The sequence below is a fragment of the Tachysurus fulvidraco genome, chromosome 25 (assembly GCF_022655615.1).
Source record: "Tachysurus fulvidraco isolate hzauxx_2018 chromosome 25, HZAU_PFXX_2.0, whole genome shotgun sequence".
Lineage (NCBI taxonomy): Eukaryota > Metazoa > Chordata > Actinopteri > Siluriformes > Bagridae > Tachysurus > Tachysurus fulvidraco.
In genome coordinates, this window is record NC_062542.1 from 6,992,865 (window position 1) to 7,013,949 (window position 21,085).

The window sequence follows — 21,085 nt, forward strand, 5'->3', positions numbered from 1 at the left end:
CATGAGCAGCAAACCTGGACCATGGAGCAAAGGAGGAACACTGGGTGTGTGATGCGTGAGTTTGTTGTGTTGCTCTTATTATACTTTGTTTTTTTTTTTGCTCCTGTTTGTTGTGTTGTTCCTATTTGTTGTGTTGCTGCTGTTTGTTTGTTGTGTTGCTGCTGTTTGTTTGTTTGTTGTGTTGCTGCTGTTTATTGTGTTGCTGCTGTTTGTTTGTTTGTTGTGTTGCTGCTGTTTGTTTGTTTGTTGTGTTGCTGCTGTTTGTTGTGTTGCTGCTGTTTGTTGTGCTGCTACTGTTTGTTTGTTTGTTTGTTTGTTGTGTTGCTGCTCTTTGTTGTGCTGCTGCTCTTTGTTGTGTTGCTGCTGTTTGTTTGTTGTGTTTCTGCTTTTTGTTTGTTGTGTTGCTGCTGTTTGTTGTGCTGCTGCTCCTGTTTGTTGTGTTTCTGCTGTTTGTTGTGTTGCTGCTGTTTGTTTGTTGTGTTGCTGCTGTTTGTTGTGCTGCTGCTCCTGTTTGTTGTGTTTCTGCTGTTTGTTGTGTTGCTGCTGTTTGTTTGTTGTGTTGCTGCTTTTTGTTTGTTGTGTTGCTGCTTTTTGTTTGTTGTGTTGCTGCTTTTTGTTTGTTGTGTTGCTGCTGTTTGTTGTGCTGCTGCTCCTGTTTGTTGTGTTTCTGCTGTTTGTTGTGTTTCTGCTGTTTGTTTTGCTGCTGTTCCTGTTTGTTGTGTTTCTGCTGTTTGTTGTGCTGCTGCTCCTGTTTGTTGTGTTTCTGCTGTTTGTTGTGTTGCTGCTGTTTGTTGTGCTGCTGCTCCTGTTTGTTGTGTTTCTGCTGTTTGTTGTGTTTCTGCTGTTTGTTTTGCTGCTGTTCCTGTTTGTTGTGTTTCTGCTGTTTGTTTGCTGTGTTGCTGCTCCTGTTTGTTGTGTTTCTGCTGTTTGTTGTGTTTCTGCTGTTTGTTGTGCTGCTGTTCCTGTTTGTTGTGTTTCTGCTGTTTGTTTGCTGTGTTGCTGCTGTTTGTTTTGCTGCTGTTCCTGTTTGTTGTGTTTCTGCTGTTTGTTTGCTGTGTTGCTGCTCCTGTTTGTTGTGTTTCTGCTGTTTGTTGTGCTGCTGTTCCTGTTTGTTGTGTTTCTGCTGTTTGTTTGCTGTGTTGCTGCTCCTGTTTGTTGTGTTATATGTTGTGTGGCTATATATTGCAGTACTGAGCCTATGTAGTGCACATGAAGCAGGATCGGACCTAACACCGTGCCCTCTACACAACACTTTTTTTTTTAACTGTTTGGTGTGTAAAAAGGAATCTTAATCAGCAGGTTGTGGTGTCGTATACAACAACAACAATATTGTCTTCTTTCTGATTTTCTTGGATTAAAAAACTGACTCTTTGTTCCATCCATAGTTGCGATATGAATCACTCCTATAGCAAAACTGTTGGTTCTTTCTGGTGAATAAATAGTGAAATAGTAAAATTGACGTCTGCTCTTATTTTGAGTTTAAGTTTTTTGGCTATTCTATTCTGATTAGTTTATGCTGATTCATTTACCACCACCCCCCCCCCTTCACCTCAGCCTCTAAACCCAAACCCCTCGAGGTTTACAGTATGTAGTTTTAACAAATCTTTTTCAAACAATATTGTGAGCTCTAAACATCATCTTTTATTATCAAATTATTATCTATTTATGTTTAGCTTTTTACCCTAACACTTTACTTTGTTCAGATTATTTAGGATTATTTTGTGTTCCTTGATTTAATATGAAGGTGATAAGGCATGAGAAGGAGAGAGCTAGAAAATCTGCAGGTTTTTATATTTTAGTTGGGATCAAATGAACCCACAGTGATAGGAACATCTAAATATTCTGAACTAAAATGTACAAATTTGTGAATATTTTTAAATCATTTTTCAAATCCTGGTAACAGGGATTAAGGTTAGAGTTAGATTTAGATGTAGCATAGCAATAATTAGCTACATTAAATAGAATAGAATAGCAATAATTAGCTACATTAAATATCCTTACAAGGATAGTAGTAGTAGTAGTAGTTGTGTGTGTGTGTGTGTGTGTGTGTGTGTGTGTGTGTGTGTGTGTGTGTGTGTGTGTGTGTGTGTGTGTGTGTGTGTGTGTTTTGCTATCCCCTAAGGAGCGCAGAAGTACTGGCCTGAGTGTAGGATCGATGATGGCTAGCGCTCTATTCCATGCTTTATCAACCATATGATCCATTAAAACCAGCCGCTCGCTGTTGGCATGGGCCCACACACACGCACACACACACACGCACACACACACGCACGCACACACACACACACATACACACTTCTTGTGCCATTCCACACCAGTTGCTCATTCTGCTTCCCTGAGGAGAGCCGGGATTCCAATACTGCTTGAAAAAACTCAGTGAGCCATAAACTATGAGTGCATATACACACACACACACACACACACACACACACACACACACACACACACACACACACACACACACACACAAAACAGACACGTTTGAAGACAATAAAGCATGCGATAACAAGATCATAAAAACAAAATTAGCTTATAATCTTTTCTAAGAACACTTCTATAATGTGTAAAGAGGGCATCTTCATAAATACACAACATCTACACAACAAACAAACACCCACACACACACATATTTACCTTGTCATTTAGGTCACCGGTGTCAAATGGTGGTTTTGAAATGCTAAACATGTGTTTTTCCTGCACAAAAACCCAAATGAAGGAAAGCAGAATTTATGCACTGTAAGCACAAGGTATCTGAAATGAGCACAAAATGTTCAGAGGGACATAGAAATAAAAACAGACTCATTATAGGACAATTAGAAAGGAATTCGATTTCCCCCCCCCAAGTGTCTCAACTTGTTCAGATTTACAGACCAGCATCAGGGAGCCTTAAATGGTTGATTTAAAGTCTTCATCACTTGATACTACTTTACACTGCTTTTGTAATTGTTTTGTGGTACTGTAGCTAGGGATTAGATGACTTTTTTTTCTCTTTTCTTTATCTTGTATTTATAGTTTTCGTATTTTAAATAGACGTCAGCATACTTTTCTGTTTGTGGAGGATAGAATTGTTTTCGGTTGAAACGATCTCATTACAGATTTTGTTTTCTTGACAGTCTAAGCACCAGATTCTAGGCAGACAAGAGTGTGTGTTTGTGGGGTGTTTCACATTGCATATCAGGATGCATCATGACCAGAATGTTATTTTGCCAAAGTGTGAACAAAAGTGTGAACAAATATCAAGGGACACCACGTCCTTGAGCCCGTGTGACTCTGGTCTACCATCAGCCTGCTAACTTTTGGCTTTTTTCCGCATGCTTTCTACTCTGTATCTTGCATGAATAAAGGAAAAAAACATATTTAATTATTTTAATAAGCACGGTATTGTGTAACAATAAACAGAAGGAAATGCATAGCAAATTTGGCCTTTTAACGGTGTTAAAGGAGCAGTTCACCACCAAGCCACCGCCTCTTCTTCCTGTTTGGGTAAAGCCTCTGTCTCAATCACTACGACTTACATCTAGTGTTATCACTAAAACAACCTGAATTAGAACCAGAGAAAACTTTCTCACGACATATTTTTTTTCTTTAATTATAGTCTATTTTCCCATAATGCACTGCTTGCTTGTGTAAGGTTTTGGATTGTTCAAGTTGCTAAAAAGATCAAATTGGTTGTGAAATTATTTCTTATGAACAGGCCCAGAATATCATTCAGTAAAAGTGAGAAGAAATGTTTAGAAATAAACATGAAGGTGGAGCCTGAGCTTGTCGTTTAAAGTCGAAAAGACGTGAAGTGTGTCTCATGTTCACTAGTCAGGGTGCTGATTACGAAGTCGGTCAATTTAAGGGCTCGTTAAAAAGAATCACAGGAGAGAATCACAAAGTAAACAAAGAATCATATGTTTAATGGCAGAAATGGCAATCACTGTTCTGTTTATCAAGTCTGGCCTTTGTGTGCATGTGTGATGCTTGCAACATAATTAAACTCATATAAAGACTTCATGATATAATATATTGCTTATTACAAATTGTTTTTCTTTTTCACATTTTTGAAACAAAGATTTCTACTAACCTTTTCTGTAAACCTCACCGCAGAGTTTCTTCACAGAAACCCACAAATGAACCCTTTAGCCTTATAACCTTTTAATCCTAGATAAACATAAAGGTCAAATTTGTCATATTTGCGTTGCACAGTTTTGCGCAATCATGTGTCATCTGTAGCTTGGGTTATTAATACAAAAATAAGAACTACAAAGAATGCTTTAAGACGCCCGTCAGGAAGGGAATCCCTACGTCCCACGTTTCTGGCTGTGAGTTACGGGTCTGAGCGGCAGCCAGGACAGTTCAGGATATTTCCTTAGTGTTTGTCTCACGCTGTGAAGGTGGTGACCTGTTATTTTGAATACATTTGAATAATACATGATTAGAAAAGATATAATTATGAAGTTTAATCCACACTGTTAAGCTTTGTTCACCCATACAGTGATTTTACCCATACGTTGATGAGCTGTGACTGGCAAGCCGCTGTATTTTGTTTCTTCTACTGGTTGCCATAGTAACAACATTTATCAGTGGGTAGCATATTCTATTAGCATAGTTTTCCGCTAGTTTTCTAAGCGATCGAGCTTTGGTGTTTGGGTATAAAATTCAGCAGTGTGTATCTGCATCATATTGTACGAGATGAAGGAGAAATAGCGTGTGCTCTTTGTCAAGGATCACGTCTTCAATCTCATCGCTAGTCGCTGCAACAAACCTCTCCGTATTTGAGTAAAGTCAAACTTTTTTTAACTTAGTCACTTCGCTGATGTGACAAGCCCTCATCACTGCTGGGCCCCTGAGCAAGGCCCTTAACCCTCAATTGCTCAGTTGTATAAAAATGAGATAAAATGTAAGTCGCTCTGGATAAGGGCGTCTGCTAAATGCTGTAAATGTAAATGTCACTCATGTCAAAACAAATCTTCGGTCGCTTTGTCGTTGCGAGATGGTGTGTGTGTGTGTGTGTGTGTGTGTGTGTGTGTGTGTGTGTGTGTGTGTGTGTGTGTGTGTGTGTGTGTGTGTGAACGCAGTATAACAGTGCTTCGTGACTGGCTAGTTGTCTCTGGAGAACACATCAATATCTTCATTCAAGATCGTAATTTCAATAAAACTAAAAATAAATTTGAAAGATCAACAAGTTGTTTTACAAATTTGCATCTTGACATCATTTGAGTTCTATCAAAAATGAGCATTTTGAAATACATTCTAAAGAACAGTCCACTTTACCTGAACAGATTCTGTACTCAAGTTTGTGCCTTAACTGCCACTGAAAAAAGTCTTTTATGTTGGTGGACGGTCAACTCTACACAGACTAAACAATAAAGAGAGAAGACGACTTCACTTAGTACACTTACGCTAGTGTTAATGCTTAGGCACAGGAAGGTGCGATAAATAATAACCAGCTGAGAAAAAAAGAGATTGCACTGACCTATTTAAAACACTTTTCCTGTGACTCTTCCTCTGAGGGAATTAACTCTGTGTGTGTGTGTGTGTGTGTGTGTGTGTGTGTGTGTGTGTGTGTGTGTGTGTGTGTGTGTGTGTGTGTGTGTTCGTGTGCTGGGAGCCCAAAAGATGTTGCATTCTTTAATAAATATATATCTTTTCTGTCTACATCTTGTATTCGTTTATTCCTGTAGAAATTTGTGACTCTTTATTGTACCTCTACATGCAGTACAACTGTTATTGGAGGTATAGATGTATATAATGTGTGCACACACAAAGCATTTGAGTATGTGTGGATGGTTTATGATGTGTGTGCTAAGGGGCTGCCCCTCGACACAGGCAGTGGTTTAGAACTCAGGAAATGGTTAACAGAAAAAAAAAAAGTGCACATAAAGAAAAATAAAGAAAACACATCTCAAACTCCCCTCGTTCATGCAAAACAATGTTCATTTCCAAGAACTTTTTTTAATTGATTGTTTCATATTGAACACACACAAAAAGCAATATAAGTAATTTTCATTATTATGTTGAAGGAATTGACCTGTTTGAGTAGAATAAGATATTTAGTATTATCCTAAAAGGTGTGTGTGTAAAGGACATGCTGTATGATTAATATTAACCCAGTATTGTTTGTGTTCAGAAACGAATACTCAGCTGTTTTAAACCAGACTGTGTGGGAGCAGTGGACAGAAGTGTGTGGGGTGTTTGACTTTGCATGTCTGAAGGCAGCGCACATTGTAATTTTTGCTAGACATGCATGTTAGATAGTCTGGATATGAATCCAACATACTGGATGATATCCAACATCTACGCGCACACACACCCACACACACAGACACACACACATACAGACACACACACAGACAGACATACACACAGAGACAGACACACACATACACACACCTCTGATATGGATTTATAATATAGATGATGCAGAATCATTCAGGCTGTGTCACTCACAGTAGGGATTACAGTGGACCAGTGGGGAAACCTAACCCTCATTATTCAGGGCATGAATAATACACATACACATCCACACGGGCGCGCGCACACACACACACACACACACACACACACACAAAGTTAGGCAATGGAGCAGACACTCAGCCTACTGCAGTCTCAGGAGCAGTGTGTAGCAATCTAGAGCGCCCCTTGCAGGCATTGCTGCAAGGTCAAAAAGATGAAATGATTTTCCAAGCTTGGGAATAAAACTTTATTCAAATGTTTAATCATAGCTGTGTAGTTAAAAACTATATTGTTTGCCGGTGGTCGGTTAATTAAATACTACTATTAACAACAATAATAATAACAACAATATCCAACAATATGGCCTCAGCCTTTTACATTCACTCTTAGGATGAATATTTACCATAATTAAATGCAAACAGTTTACTTTATCTATCTATCTATCTATCTATCTATCTATCTATTTATTTATTTATTACAAATGCCTCTCAGCAGTCCCATTCTCAGAATCTTCACCGGACCCTGAGGATGTTACCTCTGTATACTTTTAATGAGGATTTTCATAACTGTTTCTTGAAGACTTTTCATGTGCATTAATATAACTCAGGTGTCGATTAAGTTAAACAAAAACAAAAGAAGTATAAATCAGTTTCTGTGTAGCACTTTAAAAAAAGATGCATCCAAAAAAAGAGAATAAATTAAAAATATATATATTTTATAGATATATATTTATAAATAATGTATAAAATGTATACATATACATATATATAAACAGATAAAAAAAATAACTGTACAAGTTTTTAAAAACTGTACATTTGAGGCAAATGTTTTTTTTTTACTGTCTATTTTGGGTAAAAAAAAATGGCTTCTTATAATCAGATATCTATTTTTTCCCTGTTCAATTGGGGAAGAAGTCTGAGTCGCACTACTGCCTCTAACACTGAGCTGAATTGAGGGAAGGAGTTTTTATATATGTTTATTCTTATTGAGCAAGCCAGAGGTGAAGGTGACCAGGAAAAACACCCAGAGACGATATTAGGAAGAAATTGAAACCCATCCTTAAGTGAGTGAGTGAGTGTAAGATAGAGAGAGAGTGTGAGTATAGAGTCAGGTCCATAAGAATTTGGACAGTGACACAATGTTCATAATCCTGCCTCTGTACACTACCACACTGGATCTGAAGTGAGGTGTGATTAAAGTGGAGACTTTCAGCTATAAAAAAAATAATTCTGTTAATCGTTTAGGAAAGAGTTTTTTTTCTATGAGTCATTCAATTCAAGCGATGGAGGATATCGTTGAAAATGAAAAATGTCCCTGTCCAAATATTTATGGTTGTATTAAGCAGCACTAAAGGTAAAGAAAATGCAGGAAAGTATGATCACGGCAGACCTGAAGATTTTCTTGACAGGGTAGCAACAGTACTGTGACTCACACGCTCAGCGTATTTCCTTGTAAGTCCGTAGCATGCAAGCTTTGCTCAGATGAGACAAGCTGCTGTGAGGTGCACATGATGTTGGTCTAGAGCTGCAGGATACAGTGAGAGCTATTGTATAATTGCCCAGAAGCAGGTGGAGTCCCACAAGCACTGCTCTCTCTTTTACTTTGCTTCACTTTCTCCACACACACTCACAATTGTTGCACCTTCCTATCAGCATTATGTAACAGCGCCACATACTAGTCCACGTCACCCTTAAACCAGATTTTCTTTGAAACTTTAAGACAGACATTTGGCAGGCAACTTTTTTTTTTGTTTTGTTTTATTGTACAATTTTACAGAAGTTGTTGTACAAATGTTAGCCAAAATAAAATAAAAAAATGTACATGTCCGGTTCCAGATTTAAAAAAAAAAAAAAAAAAAAAGAATACTTGTAGCAGGGAAGTTGATTTTCTGAAATGAAGACATGTGAACCAGTTTGTTGTTTAAGGTCAGAGTTTGGTCCAGGTCCAATGGCTTAATTCTTAATCACGGATGTCATAATCACTTGGAGGTCAGAGTTCAAAGGTCAGGAGGGTTTAGGAGCGGGTGTACTTCCCCCATATGTGCAGCATGAAGACGGAGGCGATGAACAGCAGACTCATTACAAGTACTGGCACTGGGCCACTAGAGAGAGAGAGAGAGAGAGGGTGGGGCGGTCAGTTAAGTTTTGTTCACTTACTCAGACAAATACCATGACCAACATGCTTACACATTTTTCCTTTACACACACTTTCTACACAAGTTTCCTTTCTTCTATTAATGAATCAGTTAATAACAGACAGAGACAGAAATGGAAAAAAGACAGCGAAAGACAGGAAAAAAGGAGAGAGAGAGAGAGAGAGAGAGAGAGAGAGAGAGAGAGAGAGAGAGAGAGGGACAGAAAGAGCAGGAGACCGGTATACAGACAGACACAGAGGCAAGAGAGAGAAAGAGATACAGACAAAGTTTAAGTGAGAATGAGAACCAGACAGGGGGAGGGGGAGAGAGAGAGAGAGAGAGAGAGAGAGAGAGAGAGAGAGAGAGAGAGAGAGAGAGAGAAAAGGAGAGAGAGAGAGCGAAAGAGGAGTTAGTGCTCCGTTTCCACATGACATCTCTAGTGAACAGTGCATGTTAACAGAAGGACCTCTAGTGGTCAAAACTTCACATTATATCTAATACTCCACAAACTAAAATAAACCCGCTATTATATGGAATGATTTTGTGTGTAATAGCATGCCGTACAATATGACGTGTTAAATTTAGAGTTACTTCAGAACTTTTTCCCCTGATGGAACTTATTCTCTAGTTTTACACGTCCACTCCTACTCTCTCTGAAAGGTTAAAAAAAATCTATCTGTGGATTACTTCTAAATCCAGCACAGAGAACTTCTCTGACTGACAGCTCTGATCCATCAATGATTCATTCCCCCGGGCCAATCAGCTCACGTCGTCGTGGTCATGTGACACAGAGGAGGGGTAATTAGGCTTATAAACGGCGGTGAGTGGCATGGCGCTAAGCAGCGGCTAACGAGCGGCTTTATTAAAAAGAGGAACTGACCATCCCCTGGGTCGCTAGGCAGCAAAGTAACCATGCCGACCGAAGGCCCACCCCCCAGGCTTTAATTGATGTGACCTTTTCAGACAGGACTTTAATTAAGCTCTGAAACACACACACGCACAGTCACACACCCCTCAGCCTGCTGAAAGCAGCTTGTGCAGATTAACTCATCATGAGGCCCCTCGGCTGCACGGCTACACACTCGGGCTTGTGCCGTTAACACATCTGGCTTTATAATGGAGATCCTTGAGGTCCGTAAAAGACGTTAGGAAAAAGCGAGACAATGAAGAATTTCCATTGTATGAGTTGTGTAACAGACTGCACGGTTACACGTGTGCTCCATGATAAGGAGGTCACAAAGTTGTGGAAACACAAACATCTGTCCAAGTGAGCTTGAGGCAATAAGGATGCTTTCTCCTTTGCCCCTACTGCCTCCTGAGTTTTGCGTTATCCTGTGCCTTCCTCGTATCGGTGGATTTACTCAAAATCATAGCCATTAGTCCTGATGGCTGTACATCTGCCACCGGTGATCAGGGAATAAACACATTTGCGTTTCATGTGTGTTTGTTCTGAACAGAAACAATACTTTTACACATAAATCCACACAGCATTTAACAGACCCCATCCGTCCTACAACGATGTTCCTTCGATCTTCAGAAAACGCCGCCATAGCTTGGCTCTAGCTTCTTCATATCTTCCTGTAGCTGGTTGTGAATTTAGGCTTGTTTGGAGAATATGGTTGACCCTTTAGGCTACTCTTGTTTCTAACTGGCTAGGTTTTTAAAATAACATTTTTTACTGCAACAATGATTTTGATTCTGATGTCTTAAGTATGTTCAATGAAAAATGTTTGATTTTTAATCCTAATCCCTGCCTGTGCGCACATCCTATTACTCCCTTTCAACTCATAACCCCAGAAATATTTGACGTGTTTTTTTGCTCTTCTGTAACAAAAAATAAAAAAATAAAAAAAATCCAACTGGGTGAACCTGACTGTTCTGGTCTCTACTTTCTGTACACTTTCTAGTTTATTATGCTAATCATTACAATTATGGTTTGTTACACAATATTACTGACAAAATGGCTGTGGATATTACACAAACACACACACACCTCTGTCTAGGAGGCCAGTCTGCAGGAGCGATCAAATAAAGATGGGGTTGATCCCAAGAGGCCAATTTCCTGGCGTTAAAATTTAATGTTTATCCTCATAAATGCTAAACCTCCCAGATCCCCCTGCCTCTCCCTTCTGTGTCACTTCCTATTGAGCTGTGGGATGAATTAAAAATGAGTCTCTGTGTACATGTGTGCGCGCGAACAGATTAAGCATCTCAATTCATTTATTCATTACCTCAGCTTATGAACATAAAGCAGTTTGTCTTTTGTTTGGTTTTTTAACAGGAGCTGACAAACCTGACACCCAGGTAGTGGTTGCATGGCAGTGAAGAAAATAGGTACAGCAACCAGAGGAAAGGAAAGAAAAGAATGAAGGGGGGTGTGTGTGTGTGTGAGAAAAACAAAAAGAAAACACACTTCTCCACAGTAACATTTGGGGGTGTGGGGGTGAAGGTGTGTTTACGTTGCCAACGTGTCCAACAAAATGTAGGAAAGTTACATTCTACATGAAGCTGTTATATTCAGCTCCAACTAGAAGAAAAATGCGGACAGAACGCCAAAAATTCAAGGTTTTCTTTCCCTTCTTTAACCTTCGCAGTAAGTTAGCATGACTGACTCTCTCAAGCATGTGTGGGCTAAACACAGAAATTTCAATTTTGTAAAAAACATGTTCTGCACCTATCAAAGCAATGCCATGTCACCATGCATGTGTGGTGTGAAGAAGCAAGCTGAAATAATACTGACTAATCACATAACACCTCCCTCAGGCCAGCTCTCAACCAGCGAAAACACAGCTTGCCACTCGGAAATGCGGCACAATTTGGGAACAAAATCTGTGTTGATTACCGGTTCAGGAACTTTCAAAATGCTTTAAAGGACGTGTTGTTTTTTTTAATGGAAGTAACAGGCAAAGGAAGAAAAAAAAATTCAATAAGTCACACCGACTGTTACTGCAACATCACAGACGGACGAGTCGGTGACAGTTTCAGGATCGTAACTACTGGCAACCAGGCTATCACACTTGCTCTATAAATTATTTTAGATACAAATTAAAATGATCTTTTAATAAACTCTTGCTTTTGTATGTCTCTGTGTCAGCAGTGGGGTCCTCCTGGGTCTCCTGCCATAGCGTTTCTTTTCATTCAAATGTTGACGGATAGTTCGCGCTGACACTGATGCACCATGAGCATTAAGGACAGCTTGAATTTCTTTGGAACTTGTTTGTGGCTGCTTATCCACCATCTGGACTGTCCTGTGTTGCAACCTTTCATCAATTGTTTCTTCCGTCCACGTCTAGGGAGATAAGCTACAGTGCCATGGGTTGTAAACTTCTTGATCATGTTGTGCACTGTGGACAAAGGAGCAGCTAGATCTCTGGAGAGGAATTGTAACCTTGAGATTTTTTTCCACAATTTTGGTTCTCAAGTCCTCAGACAGTTCTCTTCTCCTCTTTCTGTTCTTTATGCTTAGTGTGGCACACAGACACACAATGCAAAGACTGAGTCAACTTCTTTTTATCTGCTTTTAGGTGTGATCTTTATATTGCCCACACCTGTTACTTGCCCCAGGTGAGTTTAGCATCACATGCTTGAAACAAATGTATTTATCCACAATTTTGAAAGGGTTCCAATAATATTGTCCGGCCCATTTTTTGGAGTTGTGTGAGAAATTATGTCAAAATTAGATTTTTTTTTACCCCTCTGTTTTTCTTTTTCAATACACACAAAAGAAAATAAATGTGTATAGCAAAACGTGTAACTGCAATACTTTTCTCTGAGAAATGACTGTATACGTTGATTGTTATGATCTACAGGGTTTCCCGCAGCGCTTTTCAGTTAAGGCGGCCCGCCTAAGCTCGGAAGCCCTACCGCCTTAACTAGGTCGTCCAAAAAAAGTAAAAACTCTGCTGCACAAAGGTCGTCAAGTGCATCTCGGAGAATAGCGCAGACCCCCACCCACTCACACCGCTTCACATCGCGAGCGCGCCACTCGGCCGAAATGAGAGAAAGACGTGGTCCGTCACTGTGTAGAGGATAACTAGTCATTTGATGAAACGTGTGTCCGCAAAATTTTTAATGTTGTTTTGCACTCTTATTTATTATTATGTTATTTAAATTTTATATTTAGTGTTAAATAGTAATTGTTAAATGTAGTAGAGTCTGTGGTCTATCTCACAAAGAAGCGCCGCCCCGCCACTAGCCCCGCCCACTCACCAACACACAGACAGACAGAGAGACACACAGACACACCAGGAGATCAGGGAACTCTGTGGGTGGCATCACGTAAATGACAGTTACTCAAAAATGGCTGAATGGTTGTATGATTCATGCTGATGTCAGAAATGAAAAGCCTCTTTGCTGCTATGTACTACAAAAGCTTGATAGAAAGCTAAACAGTTTGGTGCTGTGTGAATTTACTTACACTTTGAGTCCTGGCGAGTCCTCAGTGTAGAAGCGCCACATGCCACCTGTACCTGCTGATGCTGTAGCCCGGCCTGCAGACCGTGTACCACTGCCAGTCGCTTTCCTGTGTGTGGCAAGAAAGAGAGATAAATCTGAATTAGACACTTCAACAACACAGAGTCATGTTATTCATTATCTCTGAATGAGGCATTCCTACTCCAGCAGATAACAGTACTGCCTTAATCACTCTGAACTAACTTTCTTACACACACACCCCCACTCAACCCCTACACACCACCCAATCCACCCACACTCAACCCCTACACCCCCCAGCCACTCTCTACCCGTACACCTACACCCCCCAGCCACTCTCAACCCCTACACCCACCGACCCACTCTCAACCCCTACACCCACTGACCCACTCTCAACCCCTACACCCACTGACCCACTCTCAACCCCTACACCCACCACCTCTACACCCACACCCACCCACCTCTACACCCACACCCACCCACTCAACCCCTACACCCAACCACCCACCTCCTACACACACACACACACACACACACACACACACACACAAACAACCCCTAGCCCCACCCACCCACTACACCCATCCTTTTTTAGTGTGACCTCTTAATGTGGTTGGTTTAAGGTTTATTGGGAGCTTATACCTCTGTCTGACTGTAGATCCTGCTGCTCTCGGGGCCACCGTCTTGCTGGGGGAACGGCCAGAGGCCCCGACACTAGATGCGCTTGCTGCGGGTCCAGGCTGAAACCAAAATATAAAAAGTATTATATAATCATATTCTTTAGTATCATGTAATATCATGTCTCAAAACACCATCAACAGTAACAGTCAACACTGGAGCTGACCTCATAGTACTAGGATATTTTACACCATCATCATCATTCAGAAACATAAGACTTTTGCATACATGTGCCTTTCAACAAGCCACTGAATCCTGATCATCATAGAAATGGTGTAAATGTAAATTTACTAAATACTGTAAATGTAAATGAATAGACATTTTAACCCTCAGATTTGATCCTCTCTGAAAACATAATCTGAATCAAAAGGGGAACAAAACTAAACTTATAAAAGTGCTGTTATTCTCTCCTGAGGAAACCACATGTGCCAAGACTTTTTGAACACAGTGTTTCAGATTGTGTGTGTGTGTGTGTGTGTGTGTGTGTGTGTGTGTGTGTGTGTGTGTGTGTGTGTGAGATGGGGGTCTGCATTGCTTTAAAAACACTACACAACAATCACACACATACAGTTAGTTTTAGAATCATTAAAAATTAGAACCAAGAGCACTTGTATGCAGAGAGGAGATATAAAGTGCTTGGAAAATGTTTGATGCATGTAGTTAATGGTACTTTTATGGTGGTCCACTAACCAAAAGCCACGTATGCAAAACTCCATCTAATTAACAAGGGTACTTAATAACAGGATACTTAATAACAGGGTACTTAACTGTCAATTTCACAAAAAGCAAGAAAACATATTTAAAAAAAGGAGAAATGTAAATAAATCGATTTACATGCAATAAATAAATAAATAAATGTTAACCTGACTGACAGGTAGCTAACGTTAGCTATGTACTGTAAAGCTTTGCTTGGTTACTGTAACTAAGACCGTGAATTCACATTAAATAAATTTTTTAAAAAAACTTACCATGTTGTTGAGCTTTTTGTTAGCGTTCGAGGGTAAAAACCTGAGCAGACGGTCACCGGGAATGAAGTGTCTAAAAAGAAGGGGCTATTTTCTGCTGACGATTTACAGAAAAGGCCACGACAACTCAAGGAAGGACCCGATTAGCTGCCTATTTGCGATGCCTGTTGAAATTTCTAACAAAAAATAAACATATAACAAATTTTTAAAAAGCCTACATTAATTGAATGATATTCACAAATATCCATTCAAATGACATATTATTATTTTGTTGGTTAAAGTTATCTGATATACCGTTTAATTATAATATTTGAAGCAGGCAAAATTGCAGCGAGCATAATAGCAAGAAGCGATGACGTGCCTTACTTGGTGAGGACACGACATTTTGGCTCTTGCAGAGCGTAGTTTCCTTCTTTTATTGGTGTAAGATTGTATTCGATTACCTGTATGGATTTTTGAGCCATAATGGCAGCTAGCTAGTTACAGTACGTAGACTAATACGGTTACTAAGGTAAGTATTAAGATATCAGTTTTGTAATTATTAAATGACATAACGTTCAGAGCTTATGAATGAGAGCTAGCTAGGTCTCTGAGGCTAATTTATAATCTAATTATAATAACTGTGTAAATAATAACACAAAATTCCGTAACAGTTTGTATTGTACTATTGTTTACGTCCTACAAGGGTTTGGTCAAAATGAAACTTGATATAATATACATTACACACGAACACAGACATACAGTATATATACACACACAGACATATATACACACTGACACATACACAGACATATATACACACACACAGACACATACACAGACATATACACAAACACACATATACAAACATACAGACACATACACACATACATATACATACATACATACACACAGACATATACATACATACACACACAGAGACATACAGTATATACATACGTACAAACACACATACACACAGACACATACAAACAGACACATATACACACACAGAGACATATATACATACATGCATGCATACATACATACAGACTTAGACATACACACACAGAGGCATACACACACACACACACACACACATATACACACTGACATATACAGTACTGTGCAAAAGTTTTAGGCAGGTGTGAAAAAATGCTGTAAACAAAGAATGCTTTCAAAAATGGAAGTGTTAAATACTTTTTTTCATAAATGAACAAAATGCAGTGAAAGAACAAAAGAGAAATCTAAATCTAATCAATATTTGGTGTGACCAGCCTTTGCCTTCAAAACAGCAGAAATTCTTCTAGGTACACTTGCACACACTTTTTGAAGGAACTCGGCTGGTAGGTTGTTCCAAACATCTTGGAGAACTAACCACAGATCTTCTGTGGATGTAGGCTTTCTCACATCCTTCTGTCTCTTCATGTAATCCCATACACACTCGATAATGTTGAGATCAGGGCTCTGTGGGGGCCGTGCCATCACTTCATATTGGTTTGAAGGCAAAAAAAAATAACACCAAATATTGATTTGATTTAGATTTTGCACGGTACTGTATATACACACACACACACACACACCTGCAAATTTCAGGAGTTTAACAGTTGGGTCACTTGAAGTGCAGTCATTAGTATAGGAAGTAATTGATAATACCAATATCTTATCAAAAGATGTTCAGAATAATGAACTGTATCGGTGGGACACAATGTTGATCAGTGATTGGCTGTTGGGAATAATGATGATTAGTGATTGGTCTTTGTTAATATTGTTATTCTCAGATTGGTTTTTGAGAATAATGCTGATTTTCTCTGAGAATGATGGTAATCGGTTGGCCTTGTGTCATGATGTTGATCACTGTTTGGTCCTTTGTGAAAAATATTGATTAGTGATTAATCTTTGAGAATAATGGTGGTCAGTGTATTTAGTAATAAAATTGATCACTGATTGCTGGGAGAAATGATCATTGATGATCTTTTAAGAATATCACTGATTGGTCTTTGGAAATAATGTTGATAAAAAATAATTTAATTATTTAAAACATATATATATTAATGAGCAACCAACTTAGAAATGGTGAATTCAGCAAACTCTGGACTCCGTTCCCAAAGGCAGAGCAGATATACACAATAAACTAAAGTTTTTTCCCCATCAGAGTCATACACAGTACATATAGTGAAATGCTTTTTACGGTTTTTAGTGTTGTGAAAATAGAGTCAAAGTCAAAATAGTCAAAAATTGAATTTAAAAGTAAAATAAAAATGGAAATAAAATGGAGCAAGCAGTAGAAGTAAAAAATAAAATGACAGAATCGAGAAGTATATAGCAGGAGGATGCAATACAGTGACTGAATATATGATTAGTGATATAACTATACTATAGAATAAAGTGCAGTTGTATTGCATATATGTAAATTGTACAGTAATCCTGTTTAGTTTAGTAATCCTGGTGTTTAAAATCTTTTGCTGTGTTTCGTGTTGCAGCAGCAGCAGCAGCATGGTTCGAGTGGTCTTTTTGCACCCTGATTTGGGAATAGGAGGTGCGGAGCGCCTGGTGGTGGATGCAGCTGTCGCCCTGCGCTCACGTGGATGCAGTGTAAAGATCTGGACGGCTCATTACGATCCACAGCACTGCTTCTCAGAAACGCTCTCACCAGACCTGCCCGTGGAGTGTGTTGGCGACTGGTTGCCCACCAGTGTGTGTGGGTACTTCCATGCCATCTGTGCCTACCTGCGCATGATTTATGTAGCCCTCTACCTAGTGTTCCTGAGCAGAGAGGAATACGATGTGGTTTTCTGTGACCAGGTAAACATTGGTTGTTGTTTTTTTCCCCCGTCTTTGCTGGGTGGCGCTCCAGTCTGTATGGAACTGATCAGCACCCAAGCACTTATTGATCAGTTGTTTCTATGATTGTGATTGCACTGTAATATTCAACAGTTGTTCTTCTAAATTAAAATCACTCTACAAAATGTGAAAAGATGCTTTCTGGAAAAGTCTTTTATGAAAGTTTTTGTGTACAGATATTTTTGGAAGTTAGGGTGACCAAACAGAACATTAGGTAACATTTGGGCCTCGTCCCAAATGTCATACCACACGCTAGTATATGTTGTTCCCCAGTCAATGCCAAATGATCTCAATTTCCCGTGATGCGACTCCATTAGTTTTATCAGAATAGGCTGTTGTCAGCCATCTTGAAAATCTTTTTTTCATCCAGTGTAGGCACCTGTTAGCCACGCCCCCTTCTGTTATGTAGCAAAGCTGCGAGTGTTAAGTTCAAGAAGTTTCCGATATTCAATACTTTTTTTTTTCCAGTTGAATAAGTGCATTATAAATTCTCAGTGTAAACACACTACTTACAATAAGTATGCGATTTGGGATGAAGGTTCTATCTTGTAACTAAGGGTGTCTATTTAAATCTCTTTTAGGTGTCTGCATGCATTCCTGTCCTGCGTCTGGCACGCCACAGGAAGAAGGTCCTCTTCTACTGCCACTTCCCTGATCAGTTGCTAACTGAGCGGCGTTCTCTGCTCAAACGTCTCTACCGCGCGCCCATAGACCGTCTGGAGGAGTTCACGACCGGTTTGGCCGACCTCATTGTAGTCAACAGCAAATTCACCGCCGACATCTTCAAACAGACCTTCTCTAACCTGGCAGAGATCCAAACAGATGTCCTTTACCCCTCTCTGAACACGTCCACTTTTGATAAGAAAGTCAAAGACCTTGATGGGTTGATCCCTGAGCACCGGCGCTTCCTTTTTCTCTCGATAAATCGCTACGAGAGGAAGAAAAACCTGCCGTTAGCATTGCAAGCGCTGGCTGCGCTAAAGGAGCGGATTTCAGCTTCCCAGTGGGAACAGGTACACCTAGTGATGGCAGGTGGCTATGACGAGCGTGTGGCTGAGAACGTGCAGCACTACGCTGAGCTGCGCTCTCTAGCCGCCACTCTCGGCCTGGAGGAGCACGTCACCTTTCTGCGCTCCTTCTCTGACCAGCAGAAGGTGGCGCTGCTAAACAAAAGCACTTGTGTTCTTTACACTCCCAGCGGTGAGCACTTTGGAATTGTACCAGTTGAGGCCATGTACATGCAATGCCCCGTGATTGCCGTAGCCTCTGGAGGACCTCTGGAGTCCGTGGCGGACGGAGAGACGGGCTTCTTGTGCCAGCCAACAGCCGAGAGCTTTGCCGAAGCCATTCAGCGATTTGTGGTTGATCCGGAGCTCAAGCAGCGTGTAGGGAAGGCAGGAAGGGACAGAGTGTTAGAACGCTTCTCTCTGCAAGCTTTCACCGATCAGCTTTATCAGTATGTCATCAGTTTGGTCAACTGATCCATTGACGCCCTCCTGCTGTTATTCCACTGACCTGGTGCTGAAAGAATGTACTCTCTAATTAAAGAAGAGAGCCTTGAACATGTAGGGAATTGATCTATCGAACACTGGAGCTGGAGTGACAGTACAGGACAATGTGCAGCAGCTGCTGACTGAGAGGTTCATGATTTACTCTGGACATTGAATGTGTGTCTGTGTGTGAATCTATGAGATAAGATGCTAAGTAGCAGATGTCTTACAATACGCAACATGGAACGTTTTCCGACGCAGGACCGTTATTTTATATATGGGTTTGGGATTTATTTGTGGCCGTTCGCTTCCTCATCAGAGATTTAACGGAAAAAAATTATATCAATAAACAAATTGGTGCACAATGTCGTGTTTGTCATATCACTACCAAAATGCCACAATGTCTTTGTATCTGTTTATTGCTCTAAAATATCAGAGTTCCAGGTGACATGTAAAGTGATCTAACAAAATATTTTAAGAAAAATATTATTCCACCACAACACTTTCTGTCTCACGTCATCACGTTCTTAGACAGTGACATTTTCCAGTCTGATTTTTCTGTTTATTGGTTTATTTATTCATTCATTCATCATTAGGAACTGTTTTTATTCTTATCACTGATCATGGGACAAAGAGTCCACAGCTTTGCCTTTTTTTTTCTCTGTTAGTTCACAAAACTGAGTTTCATGAATTCACAGCTCTGAATGAGGCAAAAGTAACAGCTGCCAGAAGCAAATACACACCTTTTTTAATTTTTTATTTTGGCCTCAGGGTTTGTTTTTTTATGCCGGATGACCTTTCTGATGCAACCTTCCCATTTTATCTGAGCCTCAGTGGCTGGGTTGGTTTGCTGCCTGGCAATCGAACCCAGGCCACGGTACTTAGATTGTAGAAAATCCTAAATAAAATGCAGAAATTAACTTAAATTTCTGAGCTTTCTTTTTCTTCAATCATGTGTTCTAATCACAGAAATCTTTAAAATCCTATGCCAGTCCTGAGCCTTTAAGAGTGTATGTAAAGTTGTATTTAAAGAGTCAATTATCAGGGGATAAGAGGTTTGGCTCTTTATTGCCATCGTTGGTGGTAATTTGATTCGGAACAGCTTAACAGTAAACGGTTGCCATTACACTAAAAAAAGGGAAAGACATGACAAGATATAAAATCTGCTTGAATGAGATAATGAATCCGGGGGAAAATACATTTACAACATTATGGGCATCTTACGGGAGTGCAGCAGATTTGCTGTATTTATTCCTGACACCCAGTCACAAAATTTCTCTTCCTCTGTTCTGTTGTCTTTTTGTCCCCTGGTCCTGACCACTAACATCATTTAAGATGTCATCAGTGACAAATTAGAATCAAGGCATATTATTTTCTCAGAAATGCATTCACAAGTCAGAAAAACCTTTTATACCTGAGTGGCTGTTAATACATTATAAGAGAACACCACAAGTCCTGGTTATAGTACATTTGGAACCGAAAAGTACCAAAATGAGTATTTTTTGTTAAAGATGAAATGCTGGAAATACGAGGGAATATTTTTCATGTAGGCTTTATTACAGCACCATCTTTAATTTCTTAATAGGGATGAACACTTAATATCATCACTGAGGCTTGTGTATCTGTTTTGTTGGCAGTTTCCATGCACAATTTCTCCTTGGGTCTGATTAACACAAGATCTATTAAGGTCTTGAGCTTATCTGGGTGTTGATTGGGCTTTAATCATGTATTATTAGAGAGCGCTTATGAGGCTAGGAAGGGTGTAAATAACAGGGAAGTGTGACATGATAACCTTTAGAGAATGCAGAGTTTACAGAGCATTGATGGAATCTCTTTCTCGTAACGTTCTCAGCTCGTTTGAATCAATCAACTTTCTTTTGAATGTGAAAAATGATGTGTGAAGGAAAGTGCTCGTACTCAGGAGTCTCGACACACGGCGTGTTGAGTTCTTGTCTCTACTGACCTGCCTTCTTTGACAAGATGAGTCAGTTTTTTCGATGTGCAGAACATCCAAGACCATTGTTTGTATGTGGCATGGAGGAGCAGGTGATTGTCAGCACGGTGCTACAATATATTGTAAGTTATTGCCTCGGTCATCATCAGTCAAGAAGCTTGCTACAAAA

The 21,085-nt window shown here is 39.8% G+C and overlaps 2 protein-coding genes across 4 annotated transcripts; one reads left to right on the plus strand and one right to left on the minus strand.

Moving 5' to 3' along the window:
• Positions 1–8,263: 8,263 nt before the first annotated feature.
• Positions 8,264–14,810, minus strand: sec61b (SEC61 translocon subunit beta). Its single transcript, XM_027173918.2, has 4 exons — positions 14,653–14,810; positions 13,649–13,746; positions 12,993–13,097; positions 8,264–8,542 (listed from the first exon to the last, which is right to left on the minus strand). Exons 1-4 carry the CDS (start codon positions 14,653–14,655, stop codon positions 8,455–8,457), a joined length of 294 nt encoding a protein of 97 aa, XP_027029719.1. The 5' UTR covers positions 14,656–14,810; the 3' UTR covers positions 8,264–8,454.
• Positions 14,811–15,002: 192 nt separating this feature from the next.
• On the plus strand, positions 15,003–19,327 carry alg2 (ALG2 alpha-1,3/1,6-mannosyltransferase). Of its 3 annotated transcripts, none has more exons than XM_027173910.2 (3): positions 15,003–15,160; positions 17,115–17,433; positions 18,054–19,327. In XM_027173910.2, the coding sequence occupies exons 2-3, from the start codon at positions 17,125–17,127 to the stop codon at positions 18,951–18,953; spliced, it is 1,209 nt and encodes a 402-aa protein (XP_027029711.1). In that variant the 5' UTR covers positions 15,003–15,160; positions 17,115–17,124; the 3' UTR covers positions 18,954–19,327. The 3 variants fall into 3 exon arrangements, with proteins under 3 accessions (XP_027029711.1, XP_047664653.1, XP_047664654.1); XM_047808697.1 differs by having other exon boundaries at positions 15,012–15,160; positions 17,112–17,433; XM_047808698.1 differs by having other exon boundaries at positions 15,012–15,160; positions 17,118–17,433.
• The last annotated feature ends 1,758 nt before the right edge of the window (positions 19,328–21,085 follow it).